Source organism: Megalobrama amblycephala, linkage group LG2 (genome assembly GCF_018812025.1).
Source record: "Megalobrama amblycephala isolate DHTTF-2021 linkage group LG2, ASM1881202v1, whole genome shotgun sequence".
NCBI lineage: Eukaryota > Metazoa > Chordata > Actinopteri > Cypriniformes > Xenocyprididae > Megalobrama > Megalobrama amblycephala.
Genome location: NC_063045.1, coordinates 33314963 through 33342393, shown reverse-complemented (window position 1 = coordinate 33342393; position 27431 = coordinate 33314963). Strand labels below are relative to the sequence as shown.

General features: G+C 36.8%; 2 protein-coding genes across 10 annotated transcripts in view; one reads left to right on the top strand and one right to left on the bottom strand.

Moving 5' to 3' along the window:
* The window catches only part of LOC125255945 (histone-lysine N-methyltransferase 2D-like), a 526365-nt gene that overhangs the window by 176292 nt on the left and 322642 nt on the right, over positions 1-27431 (top strand). The window lies entirely within an intron of this gene.
* On the bottom strand, positions 59-25674 carry tpm2 (tropomyosin 2 (beta)). 8 transcript variants are annotated; one of them, XM_048171701.1, is made up of 9 exons: positions 25420-25674; positions 23599-23724; positions 11271-11404; positions 10668-10785; positions 9770-9840; positions 9077-9152; positions 7977-8039; positions 6746-6815; positions 59-1287 (listed from the first exon to the last, which is right to left on the bottom strand). In XM_048171701.1, the coding sequence occupies exons 1-9, from the start codon at positions 25531-25533 to the stop codon at positions 1205-1207; spliced, it is 855 nt and encodes a 284-aa protein (XP_048027658.1). In that variant the 5' UTR covers positions 25534-25674; the 3' UTR covers positions 59-1204. The 8 variants fall into 8 exon arrangements, with proteins under 8 accessions (XP_048027658.1, XP_048027644.1, XP_048027676.1 ...); XM_048171687.1 differs by lacking the exon at positions 9077-9152 and adding an exon at positions 8475-8550 and having other exon boundaries at positions 25420-25673; XM_048171696.1 differs by lacking the exon at positions 59-1287 and adding an exon at positions 5661-6135 and having other exon boundaries at positions 25420-25673.

Below are 27431 nucleotides of genomic sequence, written 5' to 3'. Positions count from 1 at the left end.
TTCAGGATGATTTTTCGATAAAAACACAGGCAGGTAAACAAATCATCAAAAGGCAAAGTTCTATTTTCATTATTTTAATCATTTTAATCAAACAGCTCAAACAATTGCATAGGATACATAATTGGGTGAGGCTTCTTAAAATTGAAGGAATTATTTAAAAAGGCGTGTAATAATGACCCAAAAGTTATTTCTTTTACTATATCCCTTTTATATACCAAATAGTTCTATTGATTTTTCTATGATTTACTGTATAGTGATTTCCATTAGAGGAGTTTTAAACAATGTAAAAATTATGTTCCCCAATGAATCAAATCCATTGCATTCTTTCACATAACATCTCATGCAACCCCATCATTAGTATTTAAGTAGCATGATTGTGTTAATACGATGTGCTGTTACAGGATGCTTCGCATATTTGGTATGATAAGTCAAATTTATGTTTGCAAACATTTGCAGTAGTTATTATAGTCAAAAACTTAAGCCATGTCATACAGGCCCAATTTTATATCATTATGACCAATTTATTGTCGCCTACTGCTATTTCACAACATTTTTAATGACTGTAGGTCTATAAAAGCAAGGGTATATCAGCACAAAATAATTTTTGGACCCTCCCCCATGAGGGCCGGACATGAGATCCACACAAATCACGTCAAAAACCTTTTGCATTTGGAACAGCAAATTTCACAGAAAGGCCACAAGTTTGCAGCACTGCATACTGAGCATTTGTTTTACAATTTTGTGATTTGAGACACATTAGTTAAATCACAGGTTGTGCATTTTGGTACAAATTGATGAAAAAGCTTTTTTTTAAAAAAAAAAAAAGTAACCTCAAAAGTGCAAAAACATTCTTTTAAATTGTTGGTATGGTTAAGTCCAAAGTGGTAAATTACAGCATTTTTTAGTTGAGGTCAAAAAGTTGACTTTGGAGGAAACAACACTTGTAGTAAACGTGATGTTTAGAATAAATCAAACCAAATTAGACAGTCACAATAAATTTATTACAAATATTACAAATCCAAGTAAATGCTTTGTTTAAAGAACTGCTGGCTTTGCTACTCTTAGAAGACATTGTTTGGAAAGAAAATAGGAAGTGTGTGACTATAAGACATTCCTTTATCAAAGCACCCTCCGTATGGCTGAAGCTGGAGAGCATGTGCGTCAGGCCCCGCTGGAAAGCTTAGTGTGTTGTAAGACTCCATCTTTATAAATTGTTGAGCTCCAGAAGGGTCTGGTCAAGCACTTGGTGCATGTTCAGATTCTCCTCTTTGGCCTGGGCTAGTTTCTCTGGTGATGTGAGAGCAAAAAGAGACATGGTGAGACAGCCTTGATATACAACTTCAGAATAATGAAAAACGCAAAGTAGGCTATCACATAAATTGAGAAGGCAATCAAATCTTGACAATTGTGATATAGGAACTATAAAAATGAGAGGAATGACAAAAATTGATCATTCTCAAAGAAACCACACTTTAAAACTCTGTAAAGAATTGCACCTAAACCTGTGATATAACCGTCCCAGGAGTTCACACTGTTTAAAACCCTGTGCACATTTTTATGATAAAACCCCCATGGATTACAGTATCTTTTCAGTGCAGTTTCCATATTCCATTTATCAGCACCTTTTATGAGTTTGTAAAGTTTTTGTTCTTCTGTCAAACCAGCTAATAACAAGCAGCCATGTCTGCATTCAATATTTAATAAAGCTAGAGCATTTTAAAGGCATTGTCAATAACACAAGGAACTCCAACCAGGTTGTGTCTGACTTCAGCAGCATCAATAGTTGTGGTTCAAAAAAAATTTATGTGACAAAAAAACAAAAAACTAAAAAAAAACAGGAATATTGCAAAAGCACAAGAAGATTGTCACTGCTGGTTATAACGAAAAATAGAAATGGAAGTTGTTTCACTAATGACTTCAGGCCAAGTCACGTGACTTTGATGATAAAATTGCTTCAGTTGATGCCCAAACACAGTGAAGTCAAAAAGATGAAAAGAAGAAAAAGAGAAATAAGATAAAAATTCCATTCCAAGGGCAGTAAACTACTAAATTGGCACCATTTTTTGACAAAATTTTCTGATCAAATGTTCTTCTTGATATGATTTTAGTGCTTTAGAGCTTTGATACATCTTGCTTAAACTTCCCTGGATAAGCATACCTTTTTAAAAGAATTTAGGCAATTAGTTTATAAAATAGCTTTGGCCACTATAAAATATTTTTTTCTATTAAGCCACATACAAAGTATAGTGAAATTCATGGACTGAAAACCACATTAAAGGGTTAGTTTACCCAAAAATGAAATTTCTGCCATTAAAGGGATAGTTCACCCCACAATGAAAATCTGATGTTTATCTGCTTTCCCCCAGAGCATCCAAGATGTAGGTGACTTTGTTTCTTCAGTAGAACATTCACACTCACCCTCATGTCGTTTCACACCCGTAAGACCTTCGTTCATCTTCGGAACACAAATTAAGATATATTTTTGATGAAATCTGAGAGGTATATGACTTGTCCATAGACAGTAATATAATATAACACTTTCAAGGTCCAGAAAGGTACTAAAGACATCATTAAAACAGTTGATGTGACTACAGTGGTTCAACCTTAATTTTATGAAGAGACAAGAATACTTTTGTGCGCAAAAACAAAACAAAAATAAAGAATTTGTTCAACAATCTCTTCTCTTCCCTGTTATTTTCGTTACACAGGTGATGCAGTAAGCACAGTGAAGGCTTCCATGTTTACGTCCGAATGCCGGCTCAGTATCGGTCAAAGCTGATCACGTGATCAGCACAACACATGCATGTGATGCTGATGCAGGAGCCGGCCAATAATGAGTCAACGTTCTGACGTAGAACCTGGAAGTGCTGGACGTAAACAATGTATGAGAATGACACAGAAAAGAAGATATTGTTGAATAAAGTCATTATTTTTGTTTTGTTGTTTTTTGCGCACAAAATGTATTCTCATCGCTTCATAAAATGAAGGTTGAACCACTGCAGTCATGCCGACGGTTTTAACGATGTCTTTAGTACCTTTCTTGCAGTCTATGGACGAGTCATATACCTCTCGGATTTCATAAAAAAATATCTTAATTTGTGTTCTGAAGATGAACAAAGGTCTTACGGGTGTGAAACGACATGAGGGTGAGTGTGAATTAAAGACAGAATTTTCATTTTTGGGTAAACTAATGCTTTAAGGTGCAGTGAATCCCCTAAACTATGCTTCCACATTCACATGGAGTGCAGGAGTCACTACTGACCTTAATTATAGCAGATGTGACAACTATAACATTGGTTTAGAATCTTATAGCTGCAAACAAGAAACACTGACGTTAAGTTTGATATAAGAGTCAGGAGACATAATAACATCTGTCTGTTTTAATCAACTACAGCTGATTTATGCTCTTAAAAAGGTCATGAAATCCTAAAGCACATCTGAGATGTTAACAAAAGGGTTTTATATTCCAGAAAGCAATTTAAGCATACTTATGGTAGAGAAATGAACATTTAATTCACGAGCAACAGCTCTGGCGGACATTCCTGCAGTCAGCATGCCAATTGCATGCTCCCTCAAAACTTGCGACATCTGTGGCATTGTGCTGTGTGACTGCACATTTTAGAGTGGCCTTTTATTGTGGCCAGCCTAAGGCACACCTGTGCAATAATCATGCTGTCTAATCAGCATCTTGATATGCCACACCTGTGAGGTGGATGGATTATCTCGGCAAAGGAGAAGTGCTCACTAACACAGATTTAGACAGATTTGTGAACAATATTTGAGAGAAATAGGCCTTTTGTGTACATAAGAAAAGTCTTAAATCTTTGAGTTCAGCTCATGAAAAATGGGGGCAAAAACAAAAGTGTTGCGTTTATAATTTTTAATATATTATATTATATATGGTTTCTGGAACTTGAAGTTACTCAGAGTTAGTTAAACTTGCCCAAGTAAGCTAACTTACTCATTAAACCTACTTTTTGGAACAGCCAGGTGTGTAAATAAAGCACATTCAAGAAAACAGTGACATCAGGCATTATAATTTTTATGATTGTTTTTTTTAATATTTCAATCTTCTAGGTTTGAAACTGAAGTTGAAGTCACAGAAAGTGATTTTAGACCTGAGACTGCAATTTATAACACAATGCAACTACATTTTGAAATCTTTGCATAGCTGAATTCTTCACCAAGCTTTCACATCTGCATAGCATAAAGTAAGTTTCTGACCTTAGTGTTCATTGTGATTAATATGACAAACCATGCAGAAGAACATCTGTATCATTAAGCTTTGAGTGGTTACAATTTTTACCTTTTTCATGTGAAGAAATGCCCTTCAATTGGTTTCCATCCAATCACTGCACTGCCTGATACAGGAGTGCACACAACACAGAGGAGACCTCAAAAATACTCGCCCAGCAGACACAAGAGCGAATTCTACATGAAACACTGCGGTAAGTTCGAAAACACTTGCGAAGTGGATCCTGGTCCATATCAAACCATGTAAGCTTTTTCTGGCCATAGTTCAGCTAGTGTTCTACACATAATCATGTTTATGTAAAATCAAGTATATTTCTACCAATAATGGCACTGATTTTTAAAAGAGGCTTATTAAAAAAGTGTGCCATTTGTTGACAGACTACAGTGCTCATAAAAAAAAAAAAAAAAAGATACAGGCTTCAGAAGATCTTTAAAGGGATAGTTCACCCAAAAATTTAAATTCTATCATCATTTACTCTCTCCCCAAAATTGTTCCAAATCTGTATAAATTTCTTTGTTCTGCTGAACATAAAGGAAGATATTTTGAAGAAAGTTTGTAACCAGGCCACTTTGGGGCATCATTGACTTCCTTAAGTAGGAAAAAAACTACTATGGATGTCAATGGTGCCCCGAAACTGATATTCTTCAAAATATCTTCCTTTGTGTTCAACGGAACAAAGAAATTTATACAGATTTGGAACAGCTTGAGGGTGAGTAAATGATGACAGAATTTTCATTTTTGGGTGAACTATCCCTTTAAGGGATGCATTCTATGAACTGTCCTAATTACAAAGTCCTGAAATTTTAAAATGGTCTTCTACTGATGTTATTATTATACAAATACAGTCTATCAAAAACAATTTGATTTGTTTACGATATTGTCAGTAATATGTCTCTTAGCATTAGGAAGACACTTGGGAGTTTGTTGTCTAATGGCCATATTTTTTAAGTGTGCTTGTCTGCTTGAATCCAAAATTGAGAAGAGTTTTCTTCCAATAGGGATGTATATCTGAGTGAGATTTTGGCTCTGAAGACATTTAGGAATATATATTGTTTTTAGTGTTCTGAGTGCTGTCCACAGTGTCCATTAGTCAATAACACTTTATTTTGATGGTCCACTTTAGATATTCTACTAACTGCAAGTAAATTTGCAACTACATGTCAACTTATTCTACTAACCTGAACCTAATAGTCTACTAATACTTGAATGAGAGTTAGTTGACCTGTAGTTGCAAAGTAACTCATAGTTAGTTGAATGTCTAAAGTGGACCATCGAAATAAAGTGTAACCCACGATTTACCAAAATCTAGTTGTCACTACCTGTAATATTTATTCTCACAGATAAAACAGATGATAATAACTTGTGATAATGATAATAAATAAAATCTCAAGAAACAGGAGGAAACTGAAGCAAGACATTTTGGACATTTATTACAGCAGCAGGATAAAGTAAAGTAAAGCAGCAGTGAGCACGTATGACACAGACGCTGCAGTGGAAGTGTCAACACTGTGATAGATACTCTGCTAAACATTGAGCTTATCATGAACCTCTAAATGGACAGTGCTGGGAACAACACACAATGTTGACCATTCCATTACAGATTACAAAATCAGGAGAGAAAGACGGGACACAAAACTTGAGCTACAGCATGAGCTCCATCAAATCAGACTGAACAATAATGTCTGATGTCCGTTTTAAAGTCACATGAAGAAAACAGAACAGAACTAGCCATATGAACAATGCCACAGAGGGGGAAAAATGGAGAGGTGAAGGATAAGAAGGAGACCAAGAGTGCGTTTAGAGGGTAGTCATGTCGTTTAGAGCCAGATCCAGCTCCTCGCTGAGGGCTTTACCCTTGAGTTTCTGAGCGTACACCTCATCTGTGCATCATCCCAGAGAAACGACCACAGAGAACACAAACAAACAGACAGAACGAAACAATGAGCAGAAAAAGACAGAATAATGCCGTCAGATGGAGGACTTCAGAGGCCAGTTTCAACTATAAAAATTTGTTTGAACAACAAGCAATAAGTATGAAATCTTGGTTAGAAAACCTTGGCACAAGCATCCTCACTCAGAGAGTCATCTTGATCAGTCACCCTGAAATGAAACTCCATCCGCAAAAACCCACGATACATGCTCTCACGTGTCGTCTACTCATTCACTGAACATCTAAGGTGTCAGTCACCTCACCAAAAACAGATGACATGCAGTTTCAGTACATCAAAAAGACACCAGATCCATCTGCCGAAAACGCACACAACGCCTTCAACCATTTCAAGCAATGTTAGTGTACAACCAGCTCATTTTGGTCATGCGAAACAGTTTTCCAATTTTCCTATTCCTAATTATGGTTAGGGAAGTTAGAATTGGAATGACTTTATGAAGAGTGAGGCATCAAAACTGCTAACACACACAATGTACACTGCTGTTATTCTGTCATTAGATTCACACGATTTACAGGCAGCATAATAAATCTTGAAGATGTACCTTCTAAATCATCAATGGTCTTCTCAAGCTTTGCCACGGACCTCTCAGCAAACTCAGCACGTGTTTCAGCCTAGAGAAAAGAAATTAACATTTTCATGAACTCTTGAGCGGAAGACAGTATAATATTTTACTATGATTATTTTTCCAATAACCGATTTGGACAAAATAATCACTTTAATAATATTACATGACCTTGTGCTTTTTTCGTCTCGCATTTTTAACAGCATAAAGGCGTTCTGTGTGAACCGGCCCTATGAATTGGACTTACTACTTGGCCCTTTGGTCTTGTGGACTTAAAGGACACATACTCGTGGAGGCTATTGTAAGTCCACAAGACCACAAGTGCACATGAAATGTGCCATTTGGGACAGGGCCATTCTGAAGTGCACATGCACAGGACACTTTACTATCCCATGAGGCCACAGGAAAGGAGATGTGAATGGCAGTGAAGTGATGTAACTGACAGCATAATTCAAATGACAATGACAACATAGCAGATGAAGTTTAACATATGCTGCAGGGATGGACTCTGACTTTTTATTGATGGGCCAGTGTTTACTTAGGCCAGTAAATGTCAAAACCAAGTTTAAACCAAGTACTTATAAGACTTAAGCCCCCTTAATATACAATATTTAATTACTATAATATTATTAACATTTATAAAAATATATATAAATTAAAAAAAAAAAAAACTACAGTGTTAGTAACTGCAATGAAACTTTCTAGATGAATGGTGCTGTATGGATTGATAAGCTTGTAATTAACGCTGTGTATCATGTTTTCCAGTTTACCATGTCACTGCAGTTTACATAGACAATGCTGTTTAGTTTCTAGTTTCAGATGGCTTTAGCATGAAGCTTTTAAAGTTCTTATATCATAGGAGTGTATAGCACATAACAGTTTTGAATTCAAAGGGACCAAATGGCTCGCATTGCGATCATCACTGGATAGCAAGGCGCAAGCCCAAAGCAAGTTCACCAGCACCAGCACTGATTGGTTCAAACACTGGGGAGACTGCAACCGGATTGGTTAGAAACCTAATCCTAACCATAGTAGGGAGAAAGCAGGGACGATTATGACTTAATAATGAGCTGTCCATGTCTGGATTTCAGAGCAGATGAAGTCCATAAACAGCTGAAAACCACTTTTGGATTTGCTCAGCATTGTGTATGAAGAGTGCTTTTATTTGAAATATGCAGTGTAATTTAAATATAGTGAAATGAAAACACACCTCTTTGAGTTTGTCAGTCAGTACTCTGATTTCCTCTTCATATTTGTCTTCCTTGGTGGAGTACTGGGGAATAAATAATAATAATAATAATAAAAAAAATCAGCAGTCATTCAATATTTGAAGAATTCTTTATAGGCTACATATATTGTTGCGTCTGAAATCAGAAGAAGAACAATGCATAGCTTTGGCAAGAGAGATGGCAGTGAAGTCTATGGAGACTTTGAGTATAAGAAAGCTATTTTACTTGATCAACAGAACTGATTAAAAATAATTCACTTCATTGGCTTATCTCACCCTATATACAATGCTGATTTAACTAGGGGAATCTCATTTTATGTTTGGTTTAAAATTTGGACAAATGATATATGTGATATAATAATTTGTTGTGCAAAGAACAACACTACAACCACAAAGACAGAGTGAACATGGGCAGCCTGAAGTGAACAGCAGGGCATTTGGACCTTTCACATTGAAAAATCCTATGAGTGCTCTGCCTACCTTCTCAGCCTGTGCTTCCAGGGACTTCAAATTGTTGGTGACATTTTTCAATTCTTCCTCAAGGTCACCAGATTTGCTATACCACAGCAAGAGATGCAGGAAAAGAAAGGGCAAAGGAGAGGACAGAGACAGCATTTTGAGAAGACAGGAAAGGAAGCATTTTTAGCTAAAGAGACCCCAACCATAATGGAACAATGAGGCCATTCCCCATATTTTATCTTAGAACCATTCACAGCTCCAAGCACATCAGACAGTAACACTTTACATGCCTGAACGTTATTCACAAACCGCTTTCTATAGAAAAAGAAATCCATGCAGACTAGAATGGCAGTTTTGAGAGGTCAAAACTAGCTACTTTAGTGTTTATTCAAATAAAGAAAAAGAAATCCTTTTTCCGAGATGTTTGCTACATAACAGCAGTAATTAAAGTGCGGCATTCCCCAAGGTTCTAGTTGAGGCCCCTTTACTTTTTGCAAAAGATGCGTTTCATTGACACAGGGATAAAGCCGAGAAGAGCAGCAGAGGAGGTCATAGATCTCCGAAAGAGAGGACAAGTAAAAAGAAGCGAGCGTTAGCGTGCTACGTCAGTCTCTCAGCAGTACCTCTTCCTCTCCAGCCATCATGGATTTCAAATTCTGGTCCATGAGTCTAAGTTCCTCCTCCAGCTGCCTGACTCGACTGGGTTAGTCCAAAAAGGGCCAGTGGGGGAGGGGGAGGTAATGGGGGGGGGGGGGGGGGATACAGGATAAGGAACAACGGAGCATGCATTTGGAAAACGTGAAGAAAGGACAATTAGAAACCTTGCTGTTGTTAAATGACCCTGAGAACTCTTCTGTTACTAATTATAGAGCATTTGCAGCAGCTGATCTTTGGAAATCCTGGAGACTTTTACCTTCCAGTTCTGACAGAGATCAGTTCTGTCAAGTTTAGGTACCACAGACATGCATATAAACCTCGGTTATTCATGCAAATACACTTTAGTTACAATCACAATGTGGGCGCATATACACATATATATTCCACACAGTTTTGAATAAACCAATCAGTATATTTTTGTTCATAATGTATTCTAGCAAGGAATTTAAGGAGCAGTTATCCAAATGCAGATTAAGCCTGTTCATATTATCATGATGTTAGTGCTAGTAAAAAATGAAATGCATCAGTAAGAAATATAATCGACTACAGGCACCACTGTTAACACACAAGGTTACTGATGTTTTTATTTATTGATGTTTTATAATAATGCAATAGTCCAATCTCAACTAAAGAGTTTAATGAGGATTATATGTACTTACGCCTCAGCCACTTCAGCTCGTTCCTCAGAGCGCTCAAGCTCACCCTCAAGAATCACCAGTTTACGCGCCACCTGCAGTCAAACAAACACACGAACAGACACAGTTTTACAATTACAATCAAATAGCAATATCAAAGATCTGTAAAGCCAAGTTAAGAAAAAGGAAGTTAATCCCCAATAAACAATAATTCAAGTTTAGTTATAGTAACTCGTCTTCCACACTACAACAACAACTCTGTGACCATTTGGTGAAGAAAGAAGCATGCTAGTTCTTCAAAAACTAATTTGGATGAAACAGTATAAATGGCCACCAACAGCCATTCAAAATTCAGCAGCCAATTAATTAATTCACTTGTGAACAGCTGATGAACATGAAACTTGGAATACACAAACAGGGTGTCTATAAAAATATCTACCAAACTTGTGACAATTGACCGCAAAGTCATTGCCATGTATAGTGTAAATGTATTCTTAAATTATTATATAAGAAAACAAATTCATTCTTATATTTCACGAAGCTTATGGGATTAGCTTTTTTTTTTTCTTTCATCCGAATCCCAAGTCTAAGTCTGAAAATGTTTTCCATGTCTTCATAAAGACTTTGCCACCATTTTGAACTTTCAGGCCTGGCTGTAATAACTATTTTATTCATATTTTTGAGTGCAGTGTCCTATAAGAAAAACCTTAAAGCTACAATGAGGAACATTTTAGGGTTACATTTCCAGCAAAAAATAAACTGTCATATATAGTGTTATTGAGATATAAAATGACCTATAGCATGACATAACATTTTGGTTATATCACCACCTGTAATAACTGCTATTTGCTGTGCAAAGGCTCTAGTTATAAGAAGCCTCATTTCAACTGATTCCAGTCATTTAAAAATGTGACATGCACACCTCCTCATATTTGCGGTCCGCCTCCTCAGCGATGTGTTTGGCCTCCTTCAGCTGCATCTCCTGGATCTCCATCTTCTCCTCATCTTTTGTTGCTCTGTTCTCTATCACCTTCATTCCTCTGTGAGAAAAAAAAGCACATGGTCAGTATTACAATTAGGCAATGCCATGAACAGACAAACTTGGCAAGTCAAAACATAACAGGATTAAGGTATTTCCTCATCGTTCTCCAAGGCTTTGTTCACACAATGCACAAGATATTTAGTACGGACTGTCCGCATTACCAAGAGACCTAAGAGAATAGCTAAAATTGTGGAAAAACATGCATCCATTTTCCAAACCGCTTGTCCTACGTAGGGTCACGGGGATGTTGGAGTTGATCCCATGGTCTCGGGCCGAAGACAGGAAAGCACACTGGACGGATCCCAAATTACCAAAAACTACAGACAAATCTGGCTTGAATCCTGCTGTCTATTTTTGTTCATATTACAACAATGGATGCGAGTCAAATACATAAAACAGTGCGCCTGTGAACAAAGCCCAGATGTGTAGTTATGTTGTGGACTGGAAAGTAAACATTATTATGCTGGGATGCTGCCGCCACACCTCTCGCTCTCATCTGCGGCTTTCTCTGCCTCCTCCAGCTTCTGTAGCGCAGTGGCAAGTCTCTCCTGGGCACGATCTAACTCCTCCTCAACCAGCTGGATACGTCTGTTCAGGGATGCCACCTCAGCCTCGGCCTACGATCACAGGGAAATCAGTCAATACACATCAAGGCTGCACGGCATGGTAGAGAAACGCGATTCGCAATAAACTCTTTGGATAAGGCGATGGCAACATGCGATGTGAAAATCTTAAGATTAATTTTAAATTAAGTGCAAAATTATTTATGACTCCTTTTCTTGTTTTCCAACTCCTTTGACTCCAATCATTTGAAAATAATAATAATAATAATTTCCTGTATTTTACTGACAAAAGCTTTCTATTTCCATATCCTTTTCTTCTCAGAACAATGTGTAAATTTCAGGCTTTAAAATGAATATAAAATGTAACAATACTATTTTAAGCTAATATTTTACAATATAAACTGCAGAAACATGAATCTTTTCAATTAAATGTAAATGTTTAACAACAAATATCGAAACTAATATTTTAGTTAAATTATTATTATTATTATTATTAATTATTGCATTCTCTTTGATGGTCTGGTCAACGCACACACACTTTAGTATAAGTCTATTTGGTAAATTTAACAGCAATTCACTTGGAATGGAATGCAACTATAATATTTACAGATAAGAATATTATTTTTTTTTTTTATGTAAAAATCTTTAAATCTTTGTTAAAGCTTCTTTAAACTCCACTGTATGACAAAAATCTTCCATAATTCAGACAGAACACTGTACTAAAACACTGTGACAATGTTGCCTGTACCACTACCACTATTATTCCCGCCCACACTCCTCCTCCCGCACTCATTTGTAAGCACAGCTGTCAATCATGATATCACACCCCATTTTTATAGCATCAAATAACTAATTAAAACCAAACTTACTGGAAAAAACGAACACTTGAACATGCATCATTGTGATAGGAACTACCTAAAATGACAGTAACCATCTTTGGAAAAAAATTATTTGAAGTGTAATTGGATTTTTTAGGTTGGCTCGTGTCCCATTCGATTACATGGAGAGGGCGGGATTTATGACCTATACTGCAGCCAGCCACCAGGGGGTGATCAAAATGCTTTAGCTTCACTTTTCAGCACGGGTGTGGCACATTTGGTCCAGACAAATAACAGCCCAGTTGTTTTTAGTGAATCAGTAAGAGATGTCACTGAGACTCACTTGCAGCTAGTTACTACTTTAATCATGTCTGACATGGTTACCACATTTTTGTTTGTTCAGTAGGTTCATTTAATATATTAGTTACTGAGGACCAATTACTGGATTACCATCAAAATAAAAACACGTTTGCACTAATTTTATTACATTTAACATTTTGATAAATCTGTTCTGTTGAAAACTAAAATTGCCTCATTATTTGGCAGCAGGTTGCTGAGGGCAGAAAGCAAAAAGATTTTTTCAAAATATTTCTTTCTCAAAATCACTACAAGAATGCTTTTATTGCAAAATGACTTTTATTGCATTCAAGCTATATATTTTATCAGCTCATACATTCACTAAATTTTTGTGTGTCTGGAAGAGGCAGATGTTTCCATTAGACAAAGTGGCATTCTCTTTGAATGCATGCATTGCTGGCTTGAAAGTTAAACTTTAAAAATGCAAAGTTCACTAGGTAAAGAGGGTTGGGGATCACGGTCAACTGTTTATCTAATACTTTAATAGCTAACTACACACTAGCACTGCAATTACGATATGTATGTCAACCCTTTAAATAAGGGAACATTGGATCACATCACTAAATAAAGCATGCAGTGATCATGAATAAATGTTTGGTCTTTTTATGATTTTAAAGAATGCTGAAAAACAACATGCCTATAGCTGTATTTACCACTACTCAAAAAGGGCAAGTCTGATGTCATCTTGCTAATATAATCCTTACAACAATAGTTGTACTAGAAAAACAACAGTGCTCAGTACAAAGGTGGCCTAATTCGTTTGTGGGTTAAGGCCATGCCTGCCATCTGTAGCTATTTTCATGGCAAAATCCAGGTTAAAATACAAAAATAGCTACAAACAACTAAAATTGTTCTGACCTACTGGAAAAGCAAATGTTTTAAATTAAATCACATTTCTGACCATAGCTCAGTCAGATCATTCACACACTGGAAACTATTGTTATTCAGCTCAGGTTCCAACTTCGATGTTGCCAACATCAACATTATTTCGTGTAACTAGCCGTAATTTGTGCGTATGCAACATTATCTTTACTTTCTAGGTTATTTAATCTCTGACTTCATTATTACTCAAGAAAAAAATGTTATTAATGTCCATCTTCCAAACTATGTCCTTTACCCAAATACACTTTGATAAGCATAATAATGATTTATATTTTAGAGCTGTTCAGAGCCAAAGCACAACCAAAACAAAGTTCTTCTGCAAGATACACAGGCTACGGTTTTATTTTTCTGCAAAAGAGGGCCAAAAGTTAAATAGTTTATCTTTAAGTGTGCTACATACAAATTTATGTAAGAACGCAATCCTCACACCCATACAGTAGTCAGGTCTTCTTCTTTCTGATACAGTCACGCAAAGGCAAATCATGTAAAATTCCCTTTTCCCACAAAATCTGACATGACAGCTCAAATTACAACAATAAGCTTACCTTTGTAAATTAAGGTATGGCAAGGTAACCGTTTTAAAAACTGACTTTTTATGTACTTGCTCAATAATTGTTTTTTGTTCATTTTTAACCAAAGAAATAAAAAAATAAAAAATTCTTCTGTAGTGCAACTTTAAAGGATTAGTTCACCCAAAAATGAAAATTATGTAATTTATTACTCACCCTCATGCCGTTCCACACCCGTAAGTCCTTCGTTAATCTTCGGAACGCAAATTAAGATATTTTTTGTTGAAATCCGATGGCTCAGTGAGGCCTGCATATAGGGCTGGGCGACCGACAAGCTATGCAATATCGCGTTTATTATCGAAGGCGATTCATCTGCGATATTGAACGCGATATTGCATAGCTTGTCAGTGAACTACGGCTCTGTCTATTAAATGCCGCTCCATTTGAAAGCAGGTGATGGCGATTTAGCGGCAATCAGGGAACTGGCTTTACTGACGAAATGCGCATGACAATTGCATGCAATATATCGCCCAGCCCTACCTGCATAGCCAGCAATGACATTTCCTCTCTGTCGAATCATGATTCGGATCGTGTGTCAAACCGCCAAACTGCTGAAATCACGTGACTCTGGCGCTCCGAACCGTGGATTCAAAACAAAAGATTTATAACGCTCCAAAGCTTCATGAAGCAGCGTTTTGAAATAGGCCATCACTATATAAGTCGTTGTTTTGTTTTTTTGGAGCACCTAACATATTCTCGTCTCTTTATAATATTAATATTGAACCAATGTACTCACATGAACTGATTTAAATATTTTTTTAGTACATTAATGGATCTTGAGAGAGGAAATGTCATTGCTCTCTATGCAGGCCTCACGGAGCTATCGGATTTCAACAAAAATATCTTAATTTGTGTTCCGAAGATTAACGAAGGACTTACGGGTGTAGAACGACATGAGGGTGAGTAATAAATGACATTATTTTAATTTTTGGGTGAACTAACCCTTTAATGTATGGCAGGTGAAGCACAGATCAAATGGACTCTTTAAGGCACATCAAAATCTTTCTCCAATTGACCTTAGTCAGGTTAGATGCCATACTGAATTTAATGCAGATGAAAACAAAGCTGAGGGACAGACGCACAGTCATTACAACAGCATACACTGAATAAAGGTGCTAGATCATGTCATTTTCACCACTCACACACGAGTCGTCTGGTGACGTTTCATCAGCTGAACAAGTGACATGTTGTTAAACAACAGTAAAACCCATTGAACGCACTGTCCCTCACAGCCTCGTTTTCATTCCTGTCAGAAATTAAATATGGCACTACCCTGATTAAGGGCTACTTGCGGTCTATTCTGATGTAAACAACCACCACTTTTCTTACCTGTAGATTAGAACACAAGAGGATTATCCTGTTCTGGGTCAGATGAACATTCAGGTGGACTAAAACTGTATCGCTGTTTTAACTGACCACTTAAGTTTGATGTGAGAGATGATTTGAGTCTGTGCGTCACACCCGCCCTTAATATGAACTCTAATCCGCTCCTTCTGTCCAGCGCATTAGCTCAAGTTCAACTAAAGCTCTGTGTTCCATGTCAAGCCCAAACTTGTTTTGGCTGATATTGTTTAATTCTGCATTGTTTGTTTTACCTTAATGGATACTGATTTAGGATACTGATACTGATTTTACTGGTTTAAGAAAATCAAAGCATACAACATAACTACTATTTTGAGGGACCTCGGTTTTACATTTGCCATTCACATCTAATACGATCTTTTAGATGCCACAGACCCCCCCAAATATGATCATCTTCATGTGAGGGACCCCATGCTAAAATTTAAAAGGCATATATTTTTACAAACACCCAATTTAAACAGTGAAAAATGATGTTTTAATCTATGTCTCTTAATGTAATTTTGCTTAATTATACTAATCAAAATTGTTATTAATTTGAATCTAGTTTAACCTATTGATTATAATAACTAACTAATGTTTTTTATTGTAATCACATTTTTATTCATTTCTTTATATCTATATAGTTTTAATCTAGACTTTTCCACTGACCCCGTCACACCCTTGTGGCCCCGGCCCGGACCCCAGTTTGAAAACCCCTGGCCTACAAAGGCCTCTTCTAACAAACAACTGACTGTTTGCAATAAAGTTACATTGATATTGCAGTGAATAGTATGTCTTTCAAGTTAACAACAGGACAGTGTAAATAGAGAGATAAAACTTCACTCTATAATAACAGATCACTCACTACAGCCCGGTTGAATATCAAAGGTTTGAGAGGGTCACTCACTCTCTCTCTGCACTGCCGCTCCATGTCCACCTCTCTCTGCAGCATTTCTGCTCGATCTTCCGCATCATCCGCCTGCTGCTGCAGGCTCTGGATCTTCCTTTTCACGGATTCTATGGATGTTATCGATGCCATTACCGCTGAATCCCGAGGCTATGATTAATAACGCTGAACACGACACGGGCAGGACAGCAGCGATATCGCTCTATCCCACAGAATGATCATGCGTTCATGTTAAACCCGTCTTCGTCTTGTTTCTTCCTCCAACGTTTTTTATCCCGAACTGGTAAAGTTTAGCGTAAAGCGAAACAAATCGCCGACGTACGGTCTATTCAGACCAACAGCGAAACCAATATCCGTCGGGCTCAACTAAAAGCTCACTGACGCCAGTACAACAGATGGCGCAGCGCAGCTTTCAGGTGATCCGCCATTCATTCATCCGGCGGTCAGAAGCGCAGGAGCAGCAGGTTCAACAGAAGGACCCTCCCCTGACAGAAACAGGGATTTTTTTCAATACTTATTGATGCTTCTTCGGTCTGTTCTTCAGCACGTAAACCAAAAACAGATCAAATTCATAATGAAATCATAGTTAAGGACGTAACGCGAGCGAGAATACACAGGTGAATCCCATGCAGAAACCTTTATTCTCAAGACACCTGACGCACGCATTCATCACGGTTTCTTCATCCATAAAATATTTGTAAATAGCCTACTTATTAAAAACGAATTTCTTAATTAACTAAACAACTCATCTTTCTTTGAAGTGATCAGGCTATTAATTAATTTAAAGAAAAAGAATATTTGAAAATATTATCTTTTATTTTGGTTGAATACTAGTGAAATGCTGTAAACTTCTGTCCACAAAAATGTTGGAAATTGTGAGAATGTAGCGTGAGAACCTATTGTGCACATTGCCTTGATTCCCAAATGCAGGTTAAACTTGATCATGAGCTGCATGCGTGTAAATGAACACAGTGCCACACTATTTCAATTAAAGGATTAGTCCACTTTCAAATTAAAATTTCCTGATAATTTACTCACCCCCATGTCATCCAAGATGTTCATGTCTTTCTTTCGTCAGTCGAAAAGAAATTGAGGTATTTGATGAAAACATTCCTAGATTATTCTCCTTATATAATGGACTTCAGTGGCCTCCAAATGGTTGAAATTACAGTTTCAGTGCAGCTTCAAAGGGCTTTAAATGATACCAGACGAGGAGTAAGGGTCTTATTTTATCTCTTACCTATTCTATTTACGAAAAAAAAAAAAAAAAACGTAACTGGCAGCATGTTCGTTCCGTAAGTAGAATAGGGAAGGCGTAAGACATACAGCGTAAGCTTTTTAAAGAATGTGGAAAGCGGAAGCACGTGCAAGGCGATCATTTGTGTTTATAAAGCATATACAGTTGTTTCGCTAGATAAGACCCTTATTCCTCGTCTGGGATTGTTTAAAGCCCTTTGAAGCTGCACTGAAACTGTAATTTTGACCTTCAACCATTTGGAGGCCATTGAAGTCCACTATAAGGAGAAAAATCCTGGAATGTTTTCATCAAAAACCTCAATTTCTTTTCGACTGACGAAAGAAAGACATGAACATCTTGGATGACATGGGGGTGAGTAAATTATCAGGAAAATTTTATTTGAAAGTGGACTAATCCTTTAACTGTGCAGGCTGTGCAGCCCTATATATTTTAATTTTACATTCGATTTTATTAATTATTAGCTTTTCATCAGCTCACAAACCAGCTTGGTGTATTTGTAAGTAGTCTAAAAAAAATAACTTTCACTGTTGTTAGTTTCACTCAAACCACCCTTGTTCACATTACTTAAAAAACACATGTAACAACATGAACATAATTTAACTGCATTGTTTCTACTAAAAATGAGTATTGTCAGCTTTACTTAGTAAGTGTTTGTTCAGTCAACTTAACACTGCTGAGTGAAACACACAAATTAATGTTGACATAACTAACTGAGCAGTGGATCCATAGTTCCCAGCGTGCTTTGCAAGGAACTGCATTTGGAGAGTAAATTTAGGGATTATAGTGTTATTTTATGTTTTTCAGTAAAGGGAAAGATGTTGTTAGTTTATGTTAGTGTTTAATGTTCAGTTATGTTGGACATTTAGAGGAGTTTCTGTAATGTTTTTGAATTTTGTGGTTAGCATTATGCAGAAGAATGTTGCCTGTGTTTAGGCTGTGAGCCTCATATACCCATGTTTAGGATGGAATTCCTGCTCTCAAATCAACTGAGTTTGTTCAATGTGTTATTTTTTGAGTGCATTTTGTAGTGAAAATAGTTCATTTAATAAGGTAAATTAAGTCAATAAATGTGTTCACCTTATGTAATAAACATAACATTATTAAGTAAACTGCACATATAAATATTATGTAACAGTGACATTCAAATGATTTGTATTTACTCAAAGAAATTTTGTCAGCTTTACTTGAATTTCTTTTGTTCATACCACTAAATTGTTATTTGTAAAAATTACTCAAAATAGTTGCGTGGAACCACTTGACACTTCTTTAAGTAAATCCAACAATTCTTTTTTTTGAGTGTATGAAAAGTGGATTTGTTTATAACAGCTGTTTTTATTATTTGTCTCTTATGAAAAAGATAAAGTGGTCTAGCAGGTAACTCTCATGGGTTCAGGTTCAGGTTTCCAGTTGATTCCTCAAAAAAGCTCTAAAATAAAAAGCTATGTTATTTTTTAAATGTATTAATTAATTTATTTAGCTCATGAAAGTATCTCAAGTTAGTGACTTATTACTGTACATTTATTAGGTTGAATTCAGGCAACTCTTTGACAGACATCTCAATAGAGTGGATTAGTGCCTGCCCACCTTTTCAGCGGCACTGGTTCCTGAAGTTTTTTTTTTTCATTAATTTTTCCCATAAGGATTTAAAAAAAAAATCATCATTAAAGTATTATAAGCCTTGAACCAAGACAATAAGCTACAAGGACAATCACAACACTACAAACTTTGTTTTGAAGCAAAAAAGTATTTGATAATCAAAAATACAAAGGTACAATGTAAAGGTGTATGTAACGGCTTTACTGAGGGAAAAAACTTCAATCCCATGAAGCATTGTGAACAGCATAATCAAATTCAAAATTATAGAGAAATATAAAACTATGCATTTAAAAATGTTGATTTTATCTATATATATATATATATATATATGACGCACTACACTATGCACTTATGTACTATGTACTCATTCATGTATGAATTTGATAAGCTTATTTTGTCATTAAACATCGGAGTCTGATCCCCCCTCCCCCTCAGAAAGGTAATTAAAGCTGCGACAGTTGAGTGCATGAAGTGTCCAACATTCCACACTTTGTTTTTTCCGTTAATTTAGTGCATCATCCGGGTATTTAAAGTACACTTTTTCTTTTTGGAATTTTCTGTGAACTCACTACTCGCACTATTTGTACTTAAAACATCATAGAATAGTACGTAAGTATGCGAATTGGGTCAGTTGAGCTAGAAAAATAAAGATGGTTTTCAGCGTCCGAAAGTTGCGTTTGCTGGTCAGTTTGTGTGTAAATGCACGTTTTTGATCAACATTTTCCACTTTTGATGTCATTTCTAACTAAAAATTACTACTGTAGTAATTAAATATTTGTTAAATTCTCACCAAAGCTTGCGCTATTTTGCGGTAGATCATTAAACTATTATGCTGCCTCAGAAGTCTGTCTGAAATCAGTTTCATGAGGTGCCTTCATACTAAGCACAAATGCTGTCTTACAAGTCATTGCCTGATAGGGCAGCGAGGCAACAAGTCAGCTGCCTAGTTTTTCGGATGCAGCCACCGACTCCATTACATCATTCGCAGTGCTTCATGGGAGAGGGCAGAGCTGAAGAGCTCTTTTGGTGCAGTTTTGCTTGTTTTGACTCTGATTGGTGCAATTTTCTGTACAGCATTTCTGCTGTATCAAAGAATTACTTTAAAAAAATTAAATAACATGGGCTACATCTTCAACAGAAGCAAATACTATTGATTAACAACCTCGTAGCTCACAACAGGTCTGTCTTTAAAGGTTCATAAGTTATCGTTCAAAATCAGTTTCCCTATGGAGAAGATGAATGGAGTTTTCCAGAACCCGATCGTTGCACTCTATGTCAAAAACATTTAGTCCAATATAGGCTATAAGAATTTACTCCACATGTTCAGAGCTCTACATGTTAACATCCAATGGATGAACAAAGTCCCCGGCCTACATTTGTTCTTGTTGATAATCAGTTTCACTCAAATGTTCATCACGATACGTCTACTTCCGTTTCATTGCGACTTTAACCACTGACTTTTTAATCCCTCATTGTCAAAGAGAATTTCGATTATTCCTATTTACTGATTGATTGCAAATCTGTATTACTGGCTCTGTGGTCTGTTTAGCTACAAGAGATACAATGATTCAATGTAAAATTTGTGAAATTTTGTTAAAAGAAAGTAAAATGATATACCAAGTCTTATGAATATATAGATTTATATTAACTTATAGACTACTATATCTACTGCATTCTTGGTCACCTGTCTGTCTAAATCTTATGTACTCAAATTGTGTATTTGATCTCAGAGATGAGTCTTACTGCTGCTTACAGACTTTCTTCATCATTGTGTCCAATCAAATGAATTTCAAGAGAAGTACAACCATAAAACAGGATGTTTCAGTCAAACCTCAACTTATGGGTTGTTTGACTTTACTGTCCTCAGAGTGATCCTTTCAATGAAACTATGAGCAGAAGCACTGGAAGTATTGACGTCACTCCACTGTAAACAAATGACTGCATTCCTCTGATTTTTTTCCTTTTTTGGCCACGTATTAATGGTGCAAATACAATACACACATAGTGAGCGTTCCTGACCATGCTCTAAAACTACCTCATGTTTCAGTGGAAGAATTCTGGATTAAAACTTTCCACTGTGGTTGCCGAAGTCTTTCAACTCATGAGCACATGACTTGTATTTCACATGTAACTAGTTAATAATTGTCAAATGTACATGTATTATACTGCTGGAGGAGGAGGGCTGTCTCAGCTCAAAGTTCTTCCTCCACTACACACTTGGGCCCGGTTTCACAGACAGGGCTCAGCCTAAATCAAGATTAGGCCTTAGTTCAATTAGGATATTTATGTAACTTTTATAAACGTACACTAGAAAAAAAAGTACTGGTGTTCATCTTTGAGACAAAACAATGGCATGGATATATTTTAAGATCTGTCAGTACAAGTTGCTTTCAGTTAAAACAGCTCAAACATGCATTTTAGTCTAAGACTAGCTTAAGCCTTGTCTGTGAAACCGGAGATTGATCTTATAGAGATTTTTCATTGCCATGGCATGTGGCTTGATCATTGGGGGCTTTAAGTTGGTTTGATCTTAAAGGTCCCGTTTTTCGTGGTTTTTTGAAGCTTTGATTGTGTTTATAGTGTGCAATATAACATGTGTTCATGTTTCGCGTGTAAAAAAACACAGTATTTTTCACATAATTTACTTATCTGTATACCGCTGTTTCCACTGTCATAAAAACGGGCTGATGACTTCCTTGTTCTATGAAGTCCCTCCTTCAGAAATACGTAACGAGTTCTGATTGTGCCAGCGGTTCCTGTGTTGTGATTCGACAGCAGCTTAGCGCTCCGTGCCCGGAAAGGTCACGCCTCTTACCATAACGTGGAGATGCACGCGCTCAGTGTTATTGTAAACATGTCTTTAATTTTACCCTATCAATTTGAGCCGGAATCAGACCCGGTGATTGGACTGCGGGATGAAAATAACAGCGTTTCGACGACATGGCGACAAACACACTCTACAAGCGCAACTCTTGTGTATTCCTGTGGGCGGAGGTTAGTCAAAAAACTGTTTTAGTGACGTCATTAAAGAAGGAAGTAGAGGGATGTAGTCCAAACTGGCCGTTCGATGTAGGCGACTTCTGTTAAATAAAATATCTCGCTTGGCATTGAACTTTGAGCTTTAAAATTTTACAGATTTTATTTATACTCTAATAACAACATTACACACTAACTAAAGTTTGAAACATGGGATCACGAAGAACGGGACCTTTAAGTAAAGCTGCTTTGAAAAAATAAATAAAATGATTGTGAAAAGCGCTATACAAAGCAAACACTAATGTGCATTTCTAAACATATAGGGCTGACGCGTTAATTGAACTACTTATGGAAAAATAAGTCGAATAAAATGATTTAACGCACCCGCCCCAAACCTTCGTAGGTCATCTTACAGTTCATACAATTGATATAGAGACGAACATGAAGCAGGGCAACAGCTCACTGCGTGATGTTGCATCCCTAAAATTCAAGATGTATGTAAAGAAAATGTATCCATACGCAAAAACAGGTCTTTGATGAGGTCGCAACCGGTCGCAACACGCATGGCATCTGCTACGAGGTGCTGACAGTGTTTATGAAGTGTTTAGAGAACATGATACAGTGGGTGGGCTCGACACCTTCTCCAGAGCAGCTGCTGACAGGAAGCCGCCCTCGTGATTGACAGCCTGAGCTCAGCACTGTAGACGCTATGCTGACTGCCGCCACGGGAGGGCGCGTGCGAGCTGTACTTGATCATTCCAGCTCCTAAACTCTTCTGGCCAATTCAGACACATAACGTCTAGATGTTATGATTTTTGAACATTGGCTCAATTAAGATTTTTAACAAGATTTTGCGTGCGAATCATTGTGATACATAGGTATCATCATCATATATGTGACCCTGGACCACAAAACCAGTCGCACGGGTATATTTGTAGCAATAGCCAACAATATGGTGTGGGTCAAAATTATCGATTTTTCTTTTATGCCAAAAATCATTATTAAATTAAGTAAAGATCATGTTCCATGAAGATATTTTGTAAATTTCCTACCGTGAATATATCAAAAATGTATTTTGTGAGTGGATATGCATTGCTAAGGACTTCATCTGGACAACTTTAAAGGCGATTTCCTCAATATTTAGATTTTTTTGCTCCCTCAGATTGCAGATTTTCAAATATATTTGTATCTCGGCCAAATATTGTCATATCCTAACAAACCATACATCAATGGAAAGCTTTATTCAGCTTTCAGATGATGTATACATCTCAATTTCAAAAAATTGACTCTTATGACTGGTTTTGTGGTCCATCCATGGTCACATATACGTGATCCGTAATGGTTCTAAAATACCATAGGCCATTTTCTTTATGCAGATATATATTTTTTCTTTTATTTATGGGGTGAAATATGACCTGAATATGCATTTGTGAGATTCATGCAAAATATTTAGCTTGAAGCAAATGAATATGAAGCAAAATAGCTTCAAATGAGGTGTCAGTGATGATCACGATCAATCTGTGATGATCATGTGTGTCACTCACGTCTGCGGCCTTCTTCTCGGCCTGCTCGAGTTTCTCCTGAGCATCCTTCAGTGATTCTGAGTATTTGTCCAACTCATCCTCCACACCCTTCAGCTTCTTCTGCAGGGCCAAGAGCTCCTCTTCCAGCTACACACACACACACACACACACACATGAAATATTGAAAATACAGTAAAATAATGTGGTAAAAAGTGCTTTGACTAGATTTATTCAAAGGCATTCTTTTATTTTATTAGTTTCTCCTCATTTTGGAAGATCATTACTTTTCAAGTAATGTGTCCCACATCTTGAACTCATTCCTACACCAATGATAAATGATGATCTCTAAATCCCATCTCATAAATGAGTCATTTAGGTGGTCTGGTTGGGAATATGAAGATGTGGAGGGCATGATGAGACAATTATAAAAGGCAACGCTGTGTTGAAGTGGCGAGTGGAGCATTTTTGCTGTATCCTGCAGCTGCTGGTAGTCACTCCTCCCTCCACACTTCAAGTAAACCACAACCCTTTTACTATCATCACACATAGCTTAGTGTCATAAACCAGCCTCTATTTATTGCTCACTTTGGGCCAATGAGACAGTTGGCTTCTGCATATGGAAACGCAGACCATAATGCTGGCTGCAAAAATAGACCACAGCTTTATAGGTAGGTAGCATTTTGGTCAGCTCATAAATTGAGAAGTGTAAATAACTGAATGACAGAACAAGAGAACAGCGTCAAAGCGATGCGCTCATGATGGATGCCTTCCCTTTAGTCCGTTTGACAGACCAGGACAGGCTTGGGAAGTCAGTTATGAGAAGCATTGCGGCTTTGGCGTCAAATGTAGCCCAGTGGCTCCAGATGGTACAAAGCCTTGATCCTATTATGTTGAACAATTTCATGAAGGTGGAGAGGGACAAAAAAAGATCAAGGACAGCATGTGTGCTGACCAACAGGGATGCAATAACAAAGGCCTTGGGACAAGAATAGATGGAGTTGTGCCCTCAGAGCTTTCGAGAAATAACAGTCTTTGTTAAAACAAAAATGCATTAAATCAATTATCGGACATAACAGCACATAACTCAGTAAAGAAACCAATCCAATTCTAATAAATGAGATATGTTGAGATCACTGATTAAAAATCATGTTTTCTTTTTTCTCCAATGGAAAAGCCAGCTGCACTTCCATTATGGAGAATGACAGTATCCTTGCTGGAAAAAGCCTTCTTTAAATGGCTTTTAATAAAATAGAGAACTGTTATAAAGTGACAGGCCCGTTATTTGTGTCGCGTTTAATCAAACGATGGAAAATGTCGCCCCTCAGGCCAGACCTCTTAATCAAATGGCTGTAATCACGTATACCTGCTTAAATATGCTAACATATTTACACTTCTATATTTGGCATCAGTCACATCAGTTAGTCATGATTGACAGGTCTTAAGGAACAAGACTAAAAATAGCTCCACGGATCAGAAATGCTGGACCATAAACTGGGATTAATCAGGAGTTTTTTGGAAGGAAGTTGATGCCAGTGACCACATGATTACTGATCATTCATATACAGTACGTAGAAAGTTAGATAACACGTGGAAGGTCAAATAATATGATTTCTGTGAGCACTCTGGGCAGAGATACTTAAATAAATAAATTATTTTGTAATACCATTACTTAAAAGTATATATAATATTTAAATCACTACTTAGACCACACCTCCTCACACTTTTCCTAATTTCATCTCACAGAGAATACAGTTAGACACATCAACAGAAACAGGCTCCTATAGAAAAAAGTCTTGTCTGATATAATCTCAGTTTCCAGTTAACCAAACCCAATCCGTTTACCTGTTTGCATTTGTCCTCTGCTCCTTTCTTGTCAATCTCTGCCTGTTCTGCACGGTCTATGGCATTCTCCTTGTCTAGTTTCAACATCTGCATTTTCTTCTTGATGGCCTCCATTGTTGATTTCTTGTGTTTCTACAAGCAGCCGAGGAGAAAGAGGAGAACTTGTTCAAAGAGTGGAGGCAGAGACGGACAGAGCTGACAACGGCACAGCAGAGAGGCGGCTGGAATCCCCTCCAGAGGAACTCTGGGCTTTTTTGGAAACTTCTCTAAAGTCTCTGGGAGAGTGACGTCCCCTCGCTCTGATTCGTCCTCAGCATTTGACCCTGTGCTTTTGTCCATGTTTGGGAGGCTTTGAATCCTCATTCTCCAGTTATACTTAAGAAGATCTGAGGTCAGGATTATTCAGAGTGCCCTGGGAAAAAACAGCTGCTGATGTAATCATACATTACACTCTCTGCGTTTAGTCTATCAAATCTGTAACATTTCACCATGACATGATAGTGATGATCATTTTCTCATAGTCTCTAACAGATGCTGTAGGTAATTCTAGTATGTGATTTTATGACTCCAAGGAAATGTTCTCAAAAGCCTCATTCACTGCCTGGACAATTATTTCATATAATTTTGCCTACTGTGTTCAATGGTGAGTTGTGTTTACATTGTGATGTTTTTTCTGAATGCTACTAGTTTCTTTATGAACACATGGCATAAAATGCTGAATTAGTTTTTACAGTTAAATAATTTTTTTAATGTCTTTAGGCAAATGAGAAATACTATAACTTTGGCATGTCCTAAGAATGTTCAAGCTTGCAGTTATTAAACCGCTTATAAAGAAGGCACAACTTTGATTTCACTCATGCATTGTACATGTAGATCCTTCTTAAATCTTCAATTTATGTCTAAAACACTATAAAAAACTCTGTCCACCATACTGTTTCTTCAGAGAAATGATATTCACAAAGCATTTGATCAGGATTTAGCACACAACATACATGCTTCTATCATATGAACATGATTGCATCTTGTAACTGGTTGTGCTAATGTCGATAGCTCTTAATGCTGCCTTTGACAGCAGAGATCACAACATTGTCTTTAATAAGATTAATTACAATGACTTTTGTGGGCCAGGATTAACCATGTTTAGAGCCCACATGTCAGACCAGTATGTTTTTGTGTGTAAATGATGAATTGTAAAACCAAACACAAGTGAGTACCACAAGGCTCAGTCTTTGGTCCTCTTTAATTCATTGTTCATGCTCCCCTTAGGTAATATTATCATGAAACAATCAACTTGAATTATTATGCTGATGATAGTTAGTTTTAATAATCCGTAATATCCTCCAGATGAAATGTCACAATTTTTCAGACGTGTTTTAATGACATTTAAAGAACAGATGGCCAGTAATTCTTCTATTATATTCTGACAAAAAATAAAAAGAGAGGAATAATTCATGACCAAAAACTTCAAACATACACTGTTAATTTACAATTTGTTAAGATGATTGATGTTTCCATCTAGTTATGCATCATGCTTGGCAGCAATTTTTGTTTTTTGAAAACCACATTTCATTCTTCAGCTTTAGAAATATTTTATGAAACATGTTCCTGATGCAGAAAAGCTGGTTCATATGTTTATCACCTCAAGACTAGATTTTTGTAACGCACAGTACAAGCTGGATGTCGTCCAATCTCTAAAAACAAGTTTCATGTTCTTTAAATGCAGCAGTTCTTATTAAGAGTCTGATCATATCAGTCCAATTTTATAATAGTATATTTTACCACTTTTCAAATATTTCACTCTGGAATAGCTTTCCTGGTAATGTTCAGGACTGAGTTTAATTCTAGACTAAATAAGAATATCTTTAGCCAGGCAAATAATGATTCACCTTGATTTTTGCACATGAACAACTGATAGGTTAAGCATTATAAAATGTTCATTAATGACCTATTAATTATTCGTTTTTAATGTTATCGGTCTATACAAGTAAATAAGCTCTCTGACAACAGCACCT

What these genes read in the sequence shown, in the direction of transcription:
- tpm2 (XM_048171701.1), bottom strand. Translation starts at nt 25,533, where the DNA reads ATGGAGGCCATCAAGAAGAAAATGCAGATGTTGAAACTAGACAAGGAG. An exon ending in CCGAGAAGAAGGCCGCAGAC is followed by an intron (nt 11,405 to 23,598) that starts GTGAGTGACACA and finishes CTGTGATCGTAG; the next exon opens with GCCGAGGCTGAGGTGGCATC. An exon ending in GCCGCAGATGAGAGCGAGAG is followed by an intron (nt 10,786 to 11,270) that starts GTGTGGCGGCAG and finishes TTTTTCTCACAG; the next exon opens with AGGAATGAAGGTGATAGAGA.